The sequence below is a fragment of the Corylus avellana genome, chromosome 1 (genome assembly GCF_965113065.1).
Source record: "Corylus avellana chromosome 1, dhCorAvel1.hap1.2, whole genome shotgun sequence".
Taxonomy (NCBI): domain Eukaryota; kingdom Viridiplantae; phylum Streptophyta; class Magnoliopsida; order Fagales; family Betulaceae; genus Corylus; species Corylus avellana.
Window position 1 is genome coordinate 37,036,577 of NC_142490.1, and position 19,274 is coordinate 37,055,850.

General features: G+C 36.7%; 2 protein-coding genes across 2 annotated transcripts; both read right to left on the minus strand.

Annotated features, from left to right (window-relative positions):
• Nucleotides 1-1,645: 1,645 nt before the first annotated feature.
• Nucleotides 1,646-2,517, minus strand: LOC132171640 (germin-like protein subfamily 1 member 13). The gene is made up of 2 exons (XM_059583012.2): nt 2,391-2,517; nt 1,646-2,286 (listed from the first exon to the last, which is right to left on the minus strand). Exons 1-2 carry the CDS (start codon nt 2,515-2,517, stop codon nt 1,751-1,753), a joined length of 663 nt encoding a protein of 220 aa, XP_059438995.2. The 3' UTR covers nt 1,646-1,750.
• Nucleotides 2,518-12,685: 10,168 nt separating this feature from the next.
• LOC132174400 (zinc finger BED domain-containing protein RICESLEEPER 2-like) lies at nt 12,686-15,045 on the minus strand. Its single transcript, XM_088515065.1, has 2 exons — nt 12,835-15,045; nt 12,686-12,733 (listed from the first exon to the last, which is right to left on the minus strand). Exons 1-2 carry the CDS (start codon nt 15,043-15,045, stop codon nt 12,686-12,688), a joined length of 2,259 nt encoding a protein of 752 aa, XP_088371191.1.
• Between the last annotated feature and the right edge of the window lie 4,229 nt (nt 15,046-19,274).

A 19,274-nucleotide genomic window follows, 5' to 3' on the forward strand; every position in this document is an offset into this window, starting at 1 on the left:
TTCCTCATGAATTTCCAAGCACTCCGATCTATATCACAATGTCTTACATTAATAACTATTTAAATGCTCATGCAAATTGGAATTGTGTGTCAGAGTTTAGAAACCAGACCTGTGTAATTATGCAGCATAGAAAGACTGTTAGAGTAGCTTATTAACCCCAATTCTCCTACAAATAAGAGTTTTTGGATTAAAAATATTATCAAAGAATAAGAGCAAGACGTAGCCTTTTTAGGCTCTTACCTAGTATTAATGTAGGTGTCTAACGTTGAACCACCTGTAAATATCTATCTCTGATTTCTTTCTTCATTTCGATTTTGTATCAACTTCCATTGCATTATGAGTTTCTTCAATATCCACTTCTTGGGAGCTTTCTAATCAATTTGAGGTGCATTGTATATGTAACCGAGAAGCTGGGCTGTAACGTTAGATTAGTTTTCTTTCATCTTTGAATCCCTTCTCCATGTACTAAGATTTTGACAAGTAGATTGCTGATGCAACTAAATTTTCAAAAACCAGAACCAAAGTGGAGTTAAAACTCTCTCACTAATCGATTTTCTGTACTTCTAGGCTCTTTATCATAAAGGAAATCCGAGAGTTTAGGAGTCCTACAGATGGTGATCCTTGAATGTTTTATGGATTGTGGTTGCACCCAAGTCTACAGAGAAAGGGCTTGATCAGATCCTTCGTGGAAAATCTATGACTCCAAGGATCCTCGAAGCAAACAAGAATTAAAAAGGAAAGCTGTCACTCAGACAAATTGGTGATGGGTAGTTAGCTCAGGGTTCAAATGACTTGACCCCCAAGATATCTAATTTAAGGTTGTCATTACGAAGGATCCCAGTTAAAGTATGATTAAATTGTTAAATTGGTTATTTAACATGGTATTAGACTTAAAGGTCATATTTTTGAACCATGATTTCATCAATTCACTATCCATATAAATTAAATATTCCACGTGTTAAGTATTAAATATTAAAAGAAAGTTTGAGCTCACATGTGAGGATAAATGTTGAAGTATTGATTAACTGATTAAACTAAATTTACTTCTTTTTTCATAAGCTTAAGCTTCTAGGAGTACTGATGATTTAACACTCCCCCAAGAAAGTGTTCTTCATTATGCAAATGCAGCTTTGGCTAGTGTCGCCTTCTTTCCATTTGGAAATTGCTACAATATTAGGCAGTAGCTACACTGCAAGTTTTTGAAGATGGTGCTCATGTGAAGAGAATTTAGGATAATATCCGGAGACAAAATATATACATATATTTATGTTATGGGATTATAAATGAAAATGAACCAGAAATTCTGCACCGGTGAAGTAAATTATTAGTGATTGTGCTCTCTTATGGGGAAGTTCTTGTAGTCACAACCAACTCATAATGTTGTGAAATCAATATTAGTGTAAATTTAGATAAAGAATACATAGGCCGATGTGAATGCTCGAATGGTTGAAAATCTTTTGAAAAATTGACGCTCGTGCCATGGTCTTGGTATGTGAAGTGGTTAATATGACAAAAAAAAAAAAAAAAAATAGGCTCCTTATATCTTTATATCATTTATTTATTTGAGATGTTATATATATATAGAGAGAGAGAGAGAAATGCACACTTAACAACAAAAGTCAACATTATTTTATACTCCAAATCCACGTAGAAAAAATTATACAAGCAACTTCCTTTAATTTTAATATTATTATAACGAAATAAGGCAGCCGTCATAATTGTTTAAGAAGTTACTCTAAATGTTGTACAATTAGAATTTTTTTTGAAGATCTTCAATGATATTCTTGTCAAGTTGGAAGGCCCTGGCGAGAATATCAGGATTGATGGCAGGATTAGATCCGAAAACAGCATTTGCTATCGTGATGACACCTGCATTTTGGCTACTCAAACTAGCAAAGGCTACGGCATTTGTTTTTCCCGCATTGAACTGAAAGTGAATGAGACCAATTGGGAACACGAAGACATCTCCCTTATTTAGAACTTTGGTGAAAAGGCGATTCTCTGGATTGGACGTGACAAAACCAACCAACAAAGTACCTTCTACGACTACCAGAATCTCAGTGGCACGAGGGTGAGTGTGGGGAGGATTTTGGCCATATGGTGCATAGTCAATGCGAACCAAAGATATGCCTTGAGTGTTGAGGCCTGGTATTTGTTCCACATTAACAGTAGTGACATTCGATCCTACTTTATTATCTGTATTTCCAGGTTTTTGGAGCCCAGAGAAGAAGAAATCTTCGGCCTTGGCATACTTCAAATCCTTGCAAAATTTTCCATTCACGAACACTACAGGAAACAATATATTGCAAGCACACAAGATGAGCAAGAAACCAATAATAATGATAGTAATGCTTGTAAGCAGAAAGTAATGAACATAATTATATATATACCAGCAGACTTGGGGTCATCAATTGCAACACAAATGTCTTGAAGAGGACTGGGATCGAAGGCAGAGACAAGGGAGGATGCAAGTGACAAGAGAGCCACAATTGCAAGGAAATGGACTCCTTTCATCATATCTAAGTAAAATATGTATTCTCTAATATTTTGGTTTGGTGATGGGTGATATATCTTGTATGGGAAACATGCCTATTTATAGAGAACTGATATGGAAATGGTCATTGTTTCTGCTATACCAAGTCTATGGACATCAATTGTTATCGATTTAATTTGATAAGGACGAAGTTCATCAACAACTACTGTAGACTTTTAGCATCCCTTTGGTTTATTCTTCTCACGCATGCGTTTTCTTTATTCTCAATTGATTACTTCCTACGCTTAACTAAACAAATAATTGACAAGTCGTCGTTTTTTAATTGGGTCTTATCACTTCGACGCCTTATCATATTTGTAAAGGTTCTCTCGACTCAAATTAATCTAGATTCTTGAAGATGTCAAATGAGACGGTTTTGTTTATGAAAACTTAATTGATCAAATAATAATAAGAATAATAAATATAATAAATTAAGTAGAATAAAATAAGAGAAGAGGAAAAGAAATTTTTTCCCATTCCCATTCTAATTCGATTTCTGGGAAGCATGCACAATGCAGTTTCCGACTTGATCATCTTGATCCATTTGAGGATCAAGAAAAAGAAGAGAAAAGAAGGGTTTTAATATATTTTAGGTGGGTATTCTTGAATTTTTTTTTATTCCCGCTAAAAAATAGGTAAATATTGTGCCAAATATTTTTTAATCGAAATCGTGATTTTTGTATAAATTCCTACTTTTTCAAATAAGCATCCTCTAATCTGCTTATAGAAATCGCGATTTTTTTCCCATTTTAAAATTTGTGTTTTTAAAATCGTAATCCAAACATTCTAAATTGCGATTTGGTTTAAAAACGCACTCCCAAACGAACTCCTAGAAAAAATCAATTCGCAATTAACATTTCCTTTTTTTTTTGTCGTTCTTTTCTCTTTTTTTGACGTATAGTTTTGTTAGCATCTTGGTTAAGCATATATATATAAATCAATGTTAGTTAGGTTTAATAGATTTATTGTAGTAAGATGGAATATAAATCTTATTAGCTCAACCATAATATTTTTTTCACGTAATATAGTGGTTGATTTTTTTATTTTTTTATTTTAATTTTTAATTTTTAATTTTTTATTGAATGCATGCGGGAGACAGAGTTGTTCATGGCTAGTAGGTGAAGTCTCTAGACGTGATTTATTTTTGCAAGAAGATTTATTTAATCTAATTAGCTCAACCAATGACTCAGTGGGGAAGAAAACATAGATAAAAAAGAAGTACGTAGCCGATGGATGTTGGGCTAATCCTAAAAAGTTTGGAGGAAATCTAATTTCTTGGATTGAGATGATATATATATATATATAAAACCTCTCCATTTAATATCCCCTCCATTTTCATTTGAGGATAAAATAAGAGAACTTCAAGATATGCTATCAGTGTCCACCACTTCTATCAAACGTGTCTTTGATAAATCAAGTTCTCATCAACAAAACCGTCTCATTTGACATCTTCAGCAATCTAGATTTTACTATTTTAGTGCTTAATTCGTTGTAATTAATTGACCAAATTAAGCACCTTTACAAATATGTTATGGCGTTGAAGTATTTTTATTTAAATATTCTTGTCAGGATATCTTCTCAAATATCATATATGCATGAACATACGGCATTTTTATTCATCAATGTCCAAAGAAATGAGAGAAATGTTGTTTTGGGTTTACCGGTGTAAACGAGTCGAGCCTAAGCGAGCTTTTTTTGTTTGAGCTCGGCTCGAATCGTTTAAATTTTACTCAAGCTAGAGCTCATAATAAGTCGAGCCGAGCCCTTCTATTTAATTTTTATTATAAATTCAAACTTAAAATACTCTTAAACGGCTTAAGAAGCCAGCTTGCATATGAGCATTTGCTTAGCTTGGCTAGCGGAGTATGGAGCTTGAGTCAATACAGCAAGACACTTGGTTTCGAAGAGAGATGATATGCATCATTTTATAATAAAATGATGCTGTTAGGAAAAAAAAAAAAAAAAAAAATATATATATATATATATATATATATATATATATCAATTTTTAATATTAATATGAGAAACTCTGTGAACATTACTAATTCGAGCCTTATACGAGCTGCTCACGAGCATAACCGAGTCGAGCCGAGCTTACTTCGTTTACTATTCGAGCCAATATTTGTATTCACAAAACGCCTCATTTAATAATCGAGTTGAGCACGAGTCAAGTTTGAACTAGCTCGCGAGGGCTTCACTGACGTAACACTCCTATTTAGGCCCAAATTTCCAATTGATATATTCGGATTTGTTAAGGTTGTGTCCCACGTTGACTCTCGAGACCATCTTGCCCATCTCTTGCCTATGTGCCCTCCAGATTTTCTGATGATAAATGTTAGGGGTTAATAAATTCTTTATACTTGGCTCATATTCTCTTATCATTAACTATTAAATTTGTAGACTTATGTGGGCCCTACATAAGTCAATGGTAGATCCTACAAATCTAATTGTTGATCTATTAAATTTATAGGAGAATATGGGCAAAATATGAGGAATTTATTGACTAGCCCTTAGCATTTCTCCTTTATGCTTCTCGAACGAATTATGTTACAAGTCGCTCTTGTATCATTCTTGTGTTACTCCTAGAATGATGTGGCTTTCAAAATCAGCATTGGGCTTGTGATTTTCAAAGCCACCTCATTTTTAGAGTGAAACAAAAAAAAAACTTATAGAATTACTCCAAATTGCTGCATGCTCTCATCGTTAATGGTTTCACGTGACAGCACATAACAACAACTGTTATCCTATGAAACATGGGCTTACAACTATCACTGCTCCTAAGACTCTGTTTCTTTCAGCGTAAAATGGTTTTTGTCGGAAAATATTTTCAGGGAAGTCATTTTCCCTGAAAATGTTTATTGCCGAAAACATTTTACGGCATTTACTGCGTGCATCGAAAATCAAATTTTTTTATATATATTTTTCCATTAAATCATATTAAACACTAAATTATGAAAATGTCCCGACCAAGTCTTAGAGGTGTCCGAACCGAGTCCCGTAAGGACCATACTCGGACTCACCAAGGACCCTCCCGGACCTCGCCAAGACCCTGTCGTGATCAGCCCGAGACCCTGGCAGGACCCGCTCAAGACCCGATAGGGATATTTTTGTAATTTAGTGTTTAATATGATTTTGTGTACACACCAAATAACGGAAAATGTTTACCAAGAAAATTTTTTCTATTGAAAATGTTTGCCAGGAAAATGTTTTCTACTGAAAAAATTTTCCGACTTCGGGGACCCGACTGGGACACGGCTAATTTTCTGTACATGCCAAATATTGGAAAATATTTTCTAAGAAATTATTTTCAAGGAAATTCTTTTTCGCAGAAAATGTTTTTCTACGAAAATATTTTTCGATGAGTCTCGGGCAGGTCCTTGGCGAGTCTTGGTCAAGTTTTAGTGGGGTCCCGGGCGGGTCCCAATCAAGTCCCGGGCGGGTCCTGGACGAGTCCCTGTGTAGTGACCAAAATAATTAACTAAGCTGAGGTAGGATAGTTAGAGGGTTAATTTGGACTTTGGGTCAAGAGGGACAGCTAGAAGGGTATTTTAGAAATTTTGGACTGTCTGACCGGATGTATATTAGGGTTGCCAGATGTATGCTCTTGTCTGTACTAGAGGACTTACGCTCCTGTTTTTAGTGTGAAATGTACGCATAGGGACCACTGTACGTATGTTGACAATAGTACACCGTACTCTGCAAATAGTACACAGACGTACACCCCAAAAGTACTAGACGTACTCTACTTTTGGGTTGACCTCTGGATAATACCTGGACATACGCTACAGCCTTTGGACCGTTGGGTAAATAGTGCTGAACGTACGCCCTAAAGTACCGGACGTTCGCTGCTTTTCAGAGTAGGTGGTGAGCGTCTCCAGCTTTTCTCCTTTATAAATACTAATCCTATCTTCTCCCTTTTCTTGTTCAAACTTGCCCCCAGGCTCCCATAAACCTTTTTGTGAGTGTGTTCTTGTGGGATTGTGTATTTTGTAGAGAAGGAAATGTGTTTTCTTGAATGTTGCTTCTAGGAGGTAGCCCTCTGTGCTTAACTTTTCTTTCTAAGTCGTTATGCTCTTTTAATGCTTTCTAGAGTAGCTTAGATGTTGGTTTGAAACTTTAGACATGTTAAACCATTGGTCTTGTTTAGAGTTCGGCTTAGCATTCCATTGTGTTTTCTATTGAATGGAAACCTTATTTGAAGATAGGAGGTCTTAGAAATCCATTTAGAAGGGTTTAGAAGTAGTTTGGGAGGATAGGTGGGCGTTTGGAACAAACAAGGTTCTATGTGAAACTTTTGGGCGGAAGTATGGCCTCGAGCCCGAACGTATGGTCAAAAGCATTTCAGGGGAAACGGCGTTTTGACCAAGTCTTTCGATCTAGGTGAGTACAAACTCACATGGATGCTTGTTGTTACTTTTCCTGCATTGTACGTCTATTTTATATATATCAAACATGCATATTTTGCAACTCTCATGAAATACATTTTAGAATTATCGTGAACTCTATTTTGCGAAAACGTATGTTGATTAATAAGATAACAACGAGGCTTGTAAAACTATGCATGTAAAAGATTGATAAGATTAATTGCATCGTATGACATGGTACACCGATAAGTGTGGGATAACGGCTATGAGCTTATTATACAGGTTAACTTTATGGTCAAATGTGTGTGTTTGTGATCTTTGGATCCAATGGTTTTGTGACCAAGGCACTGCTATTCCCTAGTGGATGGTCACTACAGGACGGACATCATTAGTGTTGTGGGCCACCCGAGGTTGGACTCGGTCGTGCCACTAATATTATGTACGGTAGCGTGTAATATCCGGGGCACTAGTGTTGTACTATAGGTCCCTCGGGACAGTGCTAATCCTGCTGAGAAGGGATAATATCTCGGGTAGACCATATGGTTGAACTATTATTGTTACTTATGATTATAAGCATATATTATATCTATATCACATCCATGATAAACTATCATCTCATAATGTTGCATGTGCTTTATAAACAATTGAGTTCACCATTTAATAACGGGTACATCATGTGCATTATACTCACTAAGTTGTCGGACTTACCCTTGGATTATTTCATTTTTTTCTCTATATTTACAACTATGCTGTTATAGATAGTTTAGCAAAAGATGGATGCCTCGAAGCATCCGGTTACCTTGGAGAATTCGATTCGGGAGATGCTTGAGGACTTATTGCAAGCTTAGGCGGAAACTCATGGTAACTAGTACTTTTGAGTTATATTGTAGACTTAGAGCTTTTATGCATACTTGCATATTGAGGTGTATCATCGATCTCTTGTAAAGATGATGACTTGTATAGTGTAATTTCAGTTACTTTGATGTTTCTTGGTAGACGCTCTGGTTGTAATGATTAATGTTTATAGAATCTTTTGTTTCCACTGTTTAGTATCCTCTGTTTTCGAGGAGAAAGGTCCCTGAGTCTTGTTCCGCGAGGAATAAGGCTAGAAGACCAACCATGGAATTAATTACTAGTTAATTAATTTCTAGGGCGTTACACCATGGCAGGTCCTGGGTGGGTCCTGGTCAGGTCCCAGGCGGGTCCGGTTGGGTCTTAATCAAGTCGCGAGTGGATCCAGGGTGAGTCCTAGTCAAGTCCTGGGCGGGTCTCGGGCAGGTCCCGGAGGGATCTCGGTAAAGTCCTGGGTGGGTCCCGAGCGAGTTCGGGTCTAGTCTCGAGCAGGTCCTATTCAAGTCCTGGATGGGTCCTGTTCAAGTCCTGGATGGGTCCTGGGTAGGTTCGGGCAGGTCTCGATCAAGTCGCGATGTGGTCCCGGGCGGGTCTCGGTCAAGTCCCGACGGGGTCCCGGTCAAATCCCTGGCGTGTCCTTGACAAATTCGGTCGAGTCTCGGGTAGGTCTCTGTGGGGTCCCGAGTGGGTCTTGGGCGAGTCCTAGTCAAGTCCCAGGCAGGTCTCGGCGGGTCCTGGTCAAGTCCTGGCAAGTCTTGGGCAGGTCTAGGCAGGTCCCGTTCATGTCAGGTCGAATCCCGGGTAGGTCCTTGGCGGGTCCTGGGCAGGTCCTTGGCGAGTCCCGGTCAAGTCCAAGGCAGGTCCCGGTGGGGTCCTGAGCAGGTCCTTGGAGGGTCCCGGTCAAGTCCCGATAGGGTCCTGGGCGAGTCTTTGCAGGATTAGTAGATTTGAGAATGAGATTCTCAAAGTCGGAAAATGGTTTATGGTTTCCAAAACTGTAAATCATTTTTCGAAAATTAAAGAAGAATTTTCGGTCAAAAGGAAAATATTTTCCGTTGACCACTATTTTACGTCGCAGTAAACATCGTAAAATGCAGAAATAATTTTTGGAAACCATTTTACATCGAAAGAAATGGAGCTTAAGATGGGAGTCTTATATATTTATTCTTTGTAAAAATATTTTCAAAATTAATAGTTATTAAATATTATTTTGTGTTGGAATCTTTTAAAATTGAAGGTTTTTAAGTGCATTGAATGAACGAGTCCCACAATGAAAAGAGGGAAAGTAAAGTTGACATTTATAAGATTCAACTAACTTTAAGCTATTAAAAAAGCTTGGGTGTACATTAGTACACGGCAGTATGTTGTGAAGCACCGGGCGCACGCGCGCATAGCGTGAGCTATTGGGAGCAATCTGATCATGATCATTCATTTTTGAACGATCAAGATCGTTCGATCTAGTAGTTTGATCTAAACCCTAGGATGTTTCTAGGTAGATCAAGTGGTTGGATTTACTGAATTGTAATTAATGTTAATTATCACTTTGGACCCCTTTGTTAGTTTTTAACGTTAAACTCAAACAGTTTGACTTTTTACGCCCATTATACCCTCACCCAATACACTTGAAATTTCGAAAACACCCAAAACTACAGCACCGACCACCAGCCTAAAACAACACCGTTTTGTGTATCTATTTCTTCTTTTTCTTTTTTATTTAAAAAAAAAAGAAAAAGAAAAGGAAAAAGAAAAAGAAAAAGAAAAGGAAAGAAATTAAAAAAAGAAAAATCGGCCGATCTGGATGTGGTCGAACCACCCCTATGGCCAAGGGGGTGGTCCGGCCACCCCTGGAAGGCCAAAAAAAAAAAGGGGAATGAGTTTTGAGCTTTTGCGGGTGGCTGGACCACCCCCAAGGCCCTGGGGGTGGTTTCAGCCACCTCTATACCGGCCGTAGGGGGTGGCCGGACCACCCCCAAGGGCTTGGGGGTGGTCCAGCCACCCTCAAAAGCCCAAAACCCATTCCCATTTTTTTTTTTTTTTTTTTTTGGGGGAGGGCCGGACCACCCCCTTGGCCATGAGGGTGGTTCAACCACCTACAGACCGGACCACCCCATTTTTGACCAACGGGGTGGCTGGAGCTAGGCCTGTAAATGAGCCGAGCCGGTCCGAGCTTTGGCAAACTCGGACCGGCTCATTGAAACAGACCTAGAATCGAGCCGATCTCGAGCTCGAGCCGAGCTTGTAAACCCTGGCTCAAGACCGACTCGTTAGGGTATTTGACACACTCGGGATCGCACTCGGGATCGGAAATGGGAATATGCGAGCCGAGTCGAGCCCTCGATTAGCTCGACTCGGCTCGAGCTCGAGATAGAGACATAAATTTGATGATGGCGAAATCGAGCCCGAGCCTGAACTCGAGCTCGTGTAGAAAGCCTTTTGAGCCTTAAACGGGTAGCTCGGCCCGTTTAAGGCTCGTTACTACAATTAAGAATTATATTAAAATACATTTACAGTTCCAAAATTTTCTAAGTTAATTCCAACTGCCAATTACAAATTAGTTAATTCCAAAATGCCAATTACAAATCAGGTAAGATTCACTATAACAACTTAACAAGTTATATCCAAGACAAATTGTCAAATAGTACCAATGTAAAATTCAGGACAAATATAACTTACAAATTACAATAGCATGAAAGCAGAAATTAAAAACACCTAAAATTACAAGCTTAGACAATTATATTAGGGCCTTACAAATCAAGCAACTTCAAATTGAAGAAAACAAATTAATCTACAAATAGAAGAATTACAAATCAAATTGAAAAAAATTATAAATGACTGAAATGAGTCAAATGACCAAAAGCAAAAATTCATCTAAAGAGACTACTCTTCATCCTGGCCACCAACTATCCACACCAGTCCACTGTCCACACTGCATTCAATGAAGAAAAAAAATGTGTTAGATGTTTTTAACTCCCTTGCAAGATGTCAAGGGAGTTTTATCACTTAAGATTGGAGTAATTAGTAAGTATTCAAAACTGAGATGAGTAAATGCACATAAAAATTAAACAATGGAAAATGAGGATATTAGGAAACAGTATGTGTGATGTGTTCCACTTGCAGTTGACACTGACCAGCCTGGCCGTGACCCACACCCACACTGCAATCCATGTAAAATAGTACCAATGTAAAATTCAGGACAAATATAACTTACAAATTACAATAGCATTAAAGCAGAAATTAAAAACACCTAAAATTACAAGCTTAGACAATTATATTAGGGCCTTACAAATCTAGCAACTTAAAATTGAAGAAAACAAGTAATCTCAACAGATAGCAGCAGCATAAAACAAATTAGATATTGAGTCACAAGACACAAACATATAGCAGAAGCAGTAACATAAACCAGTGCATCAGGTAATTTTCCAAGTTAATTCCAACTGCCAATTACAAATCAGGTAAGATTCACTATAAGTCTATAACAAGTTATATCCAAGACAAATTGTCAAATAGTACCAATGTAAAATTCAGGACAAATATAACTTACAAATAACAGTAGCATTAAAGCAGAAATTAAAAACACCTAAAATTACAAGCTTAGACAATTATATTCAGGGCTTACAAATCAAACAACTTCAAATTGAAAAAAACAAGTAATCTCAACAGATAGCAGCAGCATAAAACAAATTAGAAATTGAGTCACAAGCCACAAACATATAGCAGAAGCAGTAACATAAACCAGTGCATCAGGTAATTTTCCAAGTTAATTCCAACTGCCAATTACAAATCAGGTAATTCCAAATGCCAATTACAAATCAGGTAAGATTCACTATAAGTCTATAACAAGTTATCCAAGACAAATTGTCAAATAGTACCAATGTAAAATTCAGGACAAATATAACTTACAAATTACAATAGCATTAAAGCAGAAATTAAAAACTCCTAAAATTACAAGCTTAGACAATTATATTAGGGCCTTACAAATCAAACAACTTCAAATTGAAAAAAACAAGTAATCTCAACAGATAGCAGCAGCATAAAACAAATTAGAAATTGAGTCACAAGTGACAAGCCACAACTAATCTCAACAGATAGCAACCACAGAATCATAAACAGAAATAAACAGAAATATTTCAACTAATTTTTCTGTTTTCTGTTTAGGGCCTTATAAACGAGTACATCACAACTATTCTCAACAGATAGCAACCACAGAATCATAAGCATAATTGCATAATTGCATAAACCAGTGTATGATGTCTATCCAACTAATCACAACTCAGTAGCATAAAGAAATAAATATGATATTTATAGGCACATTTTTTAGATATTTTCAGGTATATAAAATGCAACAACTTAAAAATACCAAACTAGTAGTAGTAACAAGCATATGAAAATGTGGCAGCTTTTAACGAAGTTTCTTAAAAGCGGTGACAAGGAGCCAATGAATGAATAATCACTGCAAACACAAACAAACCAAAAATATTGTTAGCAAATTTTTACTCCCTTGCATCTAGTTAGTCAAAGACACAAAGTCTTTGACCTTTAATAAACGAGTCAAGGGAGGTCCAAATAATCAAATTTTCAAATAAAATTTTTGCTGCAAAATGAAAACAATTAAATGAACAAGGAAGAAAGATATTACCTCAACATGCTCAAATGATCAAGAGAGTTTCCAACAAAAGTACAATATGGCACATTGGCACTTAAACATTTCAAAATAAAACATAGTTAACAAAATACAGACTTAATAAGCAAAGGGAGACCGAATCCAAACATTTCAAAATAAAACATAGTTATCAAAATACAGACTTAATAAGCAAATGGAGACTGAAACAAAAAATGAAGTGTTCAAATTACAGACTTAAAGAAGTAAAGGACTGGAATAGATTGTAAATTGTAATAGTAATACACTCCCTGTTTGAAATTCTGCATCACATCACATTCAGGTAGTTGAAGTTGTAGTTGTAGGCAACTCCACTTCAACCAATTTCTACCAAAACAAACACAAATTTAATATGGCGAATTCATACATAAATAAAATTTAGTAAAACTCTAAATAGTCTAAATACATAAATTGGAAACAAAACTTACATCACCAACAGATTTTCTCTTGATGCCATGAAGTGCTCTCACCCAATCTGAACCACATAAGAGCATCTGAATAGTGTCAGGGGATAATGATGCTCTATGAGGTTCAATAACCCTACCACCAGCACTGAAGGAGGATTCAGAAGCAACTGTACTTATGGGAACAGCCAAGATATCCTTTGCCATTCTAGACAATATACGGTACTTCAAGGCATTACATTTCCACCATGCCAAAGCATCAAAATTTGTTTCCATATATACTCCATTCTCATTCTTACCACAAATGTAAACATCCTCTTCAAGATAAACATCCAAATCTGTTTTAATGGGCCGGATGATGTCACTACTTCTTATATGGTCAGCAAACCTTGATCGACCTTCAGAAATTTGGGACACCACATCTCCAACAATTGCACTTGAGGAAGAACAAGAAGGAACATTTACTTGGGCAAGTTGGGCAGTTTCTTGCAATATACAAGCCGTATGGGCAGAAACATACGACTCAAATAACTCTTTCAGAACTGCCAACACATTGTTAATGTGACTACAAGCTTCGGTCAAAGGATAGATGATAGGGAAACAGAAATTGATCAACTTCATCTTGTATCTAGGATCAAAGACAGCAGCTATGGACATCAACAAATTGCTATCACCCCAATACTTATCAAATTTGTCAATCATCCTACTTGCCATTGACCTCATGTACTCATTCCTATCATCACACTTGATCATCAAAACTTCTTTCACCCTCCAAACCTCAGGTAAATACAGATTTGCAGTAGGGTACTCACTACCAGAAACAACATTGGTTACATCATTGAAAACTGACAAAACCTGGTTCACATTACCCACCATTTCCCACTGTTCTGGAGTTACAACCCACTGAAATGCTTGCTCAACTCTATGGTACCTAGGGAACACTTCTTTAAACTTAATTGCAGTGTCCAACATCAAATAGGTGTTGTTCCAACGTGTCGGGACATCTAAAATCAGCTTCTTACAGGGTAAATGCAATCTCTTTACTATCTCACTAAACACATTCAACCTACTTTCAGACGCCACAATATATTTTATCCCCTGCCTAACATCATCTATAATACCCCTAATTTCAGCAAGCCCAGATTGCACCAACAAGTTTGTAATGTGTGCACAACACCTAACATGAAACAACCTACCCCCAACCAACAGAGCATTCTTCAACTCAAAATCATCTTTTATAATTCTAATTGCAGAATCATTAGCTGAAGCATTATCAACAGTAATGGTATGAATTTTATCCTCTATCCCCCAATCAGAAAAACAATTCCTTAATGCATCAGCAATCACAACACCAGAATGTGGAGGAGGTACATTGCAAAAATTTAAAATTCTTTTTTGGAGGCACCAAGTTGAATCCACAAAATGGCAAGTCACCACCATATATGACACTCTTTGACAAGAGGTCCACATATCGGTGGTGATGTTCACCTTGTCAACCAATTTCAAAAGTGTTCTCAGCTTCCTTTTTTCATTTTGGTAAGTGGTAATGCAATCATTCCTAACGGTTGCACGGCTTATTTTTTTCCAGTGGGGTGTGCAGGCCCTCATGAACTTATTAAAAAGTTCATGCTCCATCATATTAAAAGGGTACTCGTGAAGTAGCACCATATGAGAAGCAAGTTCCCTAACCTTACTCTCTTTGTAACTAAAACTTGTCAAACTTCTCACACCATCATTGTCACTGCTAGGCTCAAATGACAAAGTACTTTGCTTTTTTGAACTACTAAACTCAACATATCTTACACATGAAGTCAAATGCCTATTTAGGGTTGAGGTAGTACTAGATTTTCCAACAGCAAACAATCTCTTACACCAATTGCATTGTGATTTTTTAACTCCCCCTATTGTAACTGAAACAAAGTCATTCCAGATTTTGGAAGTCTTTTGCCTTTCCCTCTTTTGATATTGTCCATTCTCACTCAGGCCACTTCCATCCCCATCCCCATCCCGAGCCCCTTGGCCCCCATCCCCAGCTGCAGCCCCAGCCCCAGCCCCAGCCCCATCACCAGCCCCATCCCCAACAACAGCAGGACAACCAGTGTTAACAGGTTGGCTTGGGTTATTTTCAGTGCTACCAGACTCAACAGATACAGGTGTAGGGATCACAGTACGTGTATCATCAAGTACATCAACTTCAATACCTTCCAATTCCATAGACTGACTCGTAATCTCCATAACTGTTAATTAAAAAATTTAATTGATGAGCAACTTCAACCTTTCTATGTTCAAATTTCAAAGATGGCAAAATTTTACACACAAATAATTCATAGTTGTTCTAACCCTAAACGGCAAACAAGAAAATAATTCATAGTTGTTGTATCCTTAAACAGAAAATAGGAAAATAATTCATAGTTGTTCTAACCCTAAACAGAACATAGGAAAATAATTCATAGTTGTTCTAACCCTAAACAGAAGACAGGAAAATAATTCAAAGTTGTTCAAACCCTAAACAGAAAACAGAATAAATAAGTTGAAATAGTTGTTCTAAGTTCTAACCCTAAACAGAAAACAGAATGCATTTGTATCCATAGTTGTTCAAACCATAAACAGAAAACAGAAAAAATAAGTTGAAATAGTTGTTCAAACCCTAAACAGAAAACAGAATGCATTTGTATCCATAGTTGTTCAAACCATAAACAGAAAACAGAAAAATTAGTTGAAATAGTTGTTCTAACCCTAAACAGAAAACAGAATGCATTTGCATCCATAGTTGTTCAAACCCTAAACAGAAAACAGAAAAGATAAGTTGGAAATAGTTGTTCTAACCCAAAACAGAAAACAGAATAAATAAGTTGAAATAGTTGTTCTAAGTTCTAACCCTAAACAGAAAACAGAATGCATTTGTATCCATAGTTGTTCAAACCATAAACAGAAAACAGAAAAGATAAGTTGAAATAGTTGTTCTAACCCTAAACAGAAAACATAATGCATTTGTATCCATAGTTGTTCAAACCATAACCAGAAAATAGAAAAAATAAGTTGAAAATAGTTGTTCTAACCCTAAACAGAAAACATAATGCATTTGTATCCATAGTTGTTCAAACCATAAACAGAAAAAATAAGTTGAAATAGTTGTTCAAACCCTAAACAGAAAACAGAATGCATTTGTATCCATAGTTGTTCAAACCCTAAACAGAAAACAGAATAAATAAGTTGAAATAGTTGTTCTAAGTTCTAACCCTAAACAGAAAACAGAATGCATTTGTATGCATAGTTGTTCAAACGATAAATAGAAAACAGAAAAATTAGTTGAAATATTTGTTCAAACCCTAAACAGAAAACATAATGCATTTGTATCCATAGTTGTTCAAACCATAACCAGAAAACATAAAAATTAGTTGAAATATTTGTTCTAAGTTCTAAGTTCTAACCTTAAACAGAAAACATAATGCATTTGTATCCATAGTTGTTCAAACCCTAAACAGAAAACAGAATAAATAAGTTGAAATAGTTGTTCTAAGTTCTAACCCTAAACAGAAAACAAAATGCATTTGTATCCATAGTTGTTCAAACCATAAACAGAAAACAGAAAAATTAGTTGAAATATTTGTTCAAACCCTAAACAGAAAACAGAATGCATTTGTATCCATAGTTGTTCAAACCATAACCAGAAAACAGAAAAATTAGTTGAAATATTTGTTCTAAGCTCTAAGTTCTAACCCTAAACAGAAAACATAATGCATTTGTATCCATAGTTGTTCAAACCATAAACAGAAAACAGAAAAATTTAACATAGCAAGTTTTTTTAAAAACCTCAAGGCTCAAGCAATTTCCAAAATCCAATTCGGATTGTAACTTGCAAATTCGATAGACCTTCCTCCCTGAAATTAAGATATTAGAAACATTAGTTTACCAAATACCAAATTTTGAAACAGCCAAAACATAATAAACGGAATAAATAAAAAAAACTTGCCAAAATTTAAATAGTTAGGAACTAGGGTTCAGGAGAAAAACATAACTTAAATGCAGAACTGCAGAAGTCTGAAGAGAGTAAGAGAGGCTCTTCAGATTCTCAGAAGTCAGAACTTTTTCTCTTGTTAGCACTTAGCAAGAAGCCAGAGCAAACAAGTTCAAACTTATTCAACTGAACAACCAGAGTGACTTGCATGCATCATAGGTTCATATCGGAGTATAAAAGGGCGATGGGGGGGGGGGGGGTTTGCCGGGTTGGGACTTGGGAATGAATAAAGAAATAAACCTATGATGACAGAAAGCCTAATACTCAATTGCCATTTCTGTCACAGTCAGATCAAGAGCCATCATGTTTGTCTCTGCCGTCGGTATGAGCTAGGGCTTGGAGAAGATAACCTGAAAAATTGAAAATGTCACCAAACAGTTGAATGAATAGACTTACAGAAATTAAAAATTGAAAGAACACAAAAAAAGGGGGGATTCGGCTGCGAGATTAGACGGTATAGGAGAAAAATTAGTATCCTCTTCTGGTTTGAGTCACGCGATATCTGAAGAGAGTTTCTCTCACAAAACTAGTACGACTGCTTAGAACGCCATTAGATCAATATCAGATGATCCATCAACGGCTCGATTGAGAATCTGAAAGGAACGGGTTGTTGGGAGGGGGTTGAGAAGGATTGAATGCGTGCATTCAACTCCCCAACGATGATGGGAGATGCATTGAATGCTCACAGCAGGCTGCATTCAATGGATCATCTCTCTCGCCATCACCCTAGTAATCTAGCCCTAAAACCAGTCCGTCAAACCACAAACAACTCTCTGGTATTGCCGTAGACTCGTAGTGGTAACTGGTAACTCAAACTCTCGAAGTCTGGAAAGTGGAAAGACTGGAATGAAGAGAGAGATAGAGAGCGACGAGGGTGACTGGGTGAGTCAGTGAGAGACGAGAGTGACAAGGGTCGACTGTTGAGGAGTCGAGGGTGATGGACTGATGGTTTGAAGTTTGAGTGCTTGACTGGTTAATGGTTAGTGTCTTAGTGGTTTATGGTTTTGTTTAGATTTTAGAAACGCTCCGTTTCAATCCCAACATCCCAGCCGTTAGATTTGCGAAAATATCAAAAATTTTAATAAATGAACGGCTGGATTTGGAGAGAGAATTATTTAATTCGATTTGGGCGTGCCACGTGTCGAGACCTTTAGTTTACCAAAAAATTATTCACATGCTGCCGTTTGTATTTGGATCTGGTGTGCTTATTTAGTACAGTCCGTCGATTCTATAAAAATCATCAAGATTTAATTTCACTCGTTAGATCAAAGCACTCATGCCATGCCTACGGAGCTTGCGATACACCATATAATTCCCACGCAATTAAGTTGATTATAGCTGGCTTCCATTAAACCCATCCAACGGCCAATATTTCATCAAAAATTTTGGATGGCTGAGATGGCTTGTGGTCATACCGAGACGACTGGTACACTGTCAGTTTCGATGACCGTGCGTGCGTGCGAGATTACAACCATTGATGAATTCCTCGAGTGCGATGGGGGGTTTTAAGTCGTTCGATCATCTCATCCAGGGGAAGCTTACGAAAATTTGGATGCACCCAATAAATCCCACGCGAGAAATGGCCAACAGCTGGCGTCCACTACAATCATCCAATGGCTGAAATTAAATCAAAAACAATTGGACGGCTGTCGTCCATTGCGTGCAAACCAAGACTCTCATAAATGTTGTTAGACCTGTAGACCGTGCGTGCGTGGGGGAGATTTCGAGAGTGAGTGTATCGTCCGTGTGTGTGTGTTGGTGAAACCGGTTTGATACGTTATCCAATAAATAATCTTGACCATTTATGTTAATCATTATTTTATCATTCAATCAAAGCCGTTAGATTAGTGGGCTCATAGTGTTATGTGCAACACTATATAACTCTCACCTTCGTAATGGATTACAGCTGTATTCCATTAACTAAATCCAACGGCTCAAATTAAATCACATTGAATCGGACGGCTATGATTAAATATCTAAAATTTCAAAAATTCAAAAAATCATAAAAATCTAGTGTGGGTAATTTCAGGTGAGCTCGTCTCTTTAGTTATCCAATAAATCATCTAAACCGTTAAAGTTAAATACAAATTTATATAAATTAAATCTTAACTGTTCAATTAACTAAAGTGCTAAAGAAACCGTGTGTGCATAGTAGTGTAGTACTACATAGTTATTATTATCATTAATAATTTAATACTAATTTACCTAACGGTTGAGATTCTTAATAGTTGAGATTATTATTATTATTAATACTAATTAAGTCATTATTATTATTAATACTAAACGGTTGAGAACTTGAGATAATGAGATTCTTGAGAGTTGGGATTATTATTATTATTAATACTAATTAAGTCATTATTATTAATACTAAACGGTTGAGAATCTTGAGAGTTGAGATTATTAATTTATTATTATTATTAATACTAATTATTATTATTAATACTAA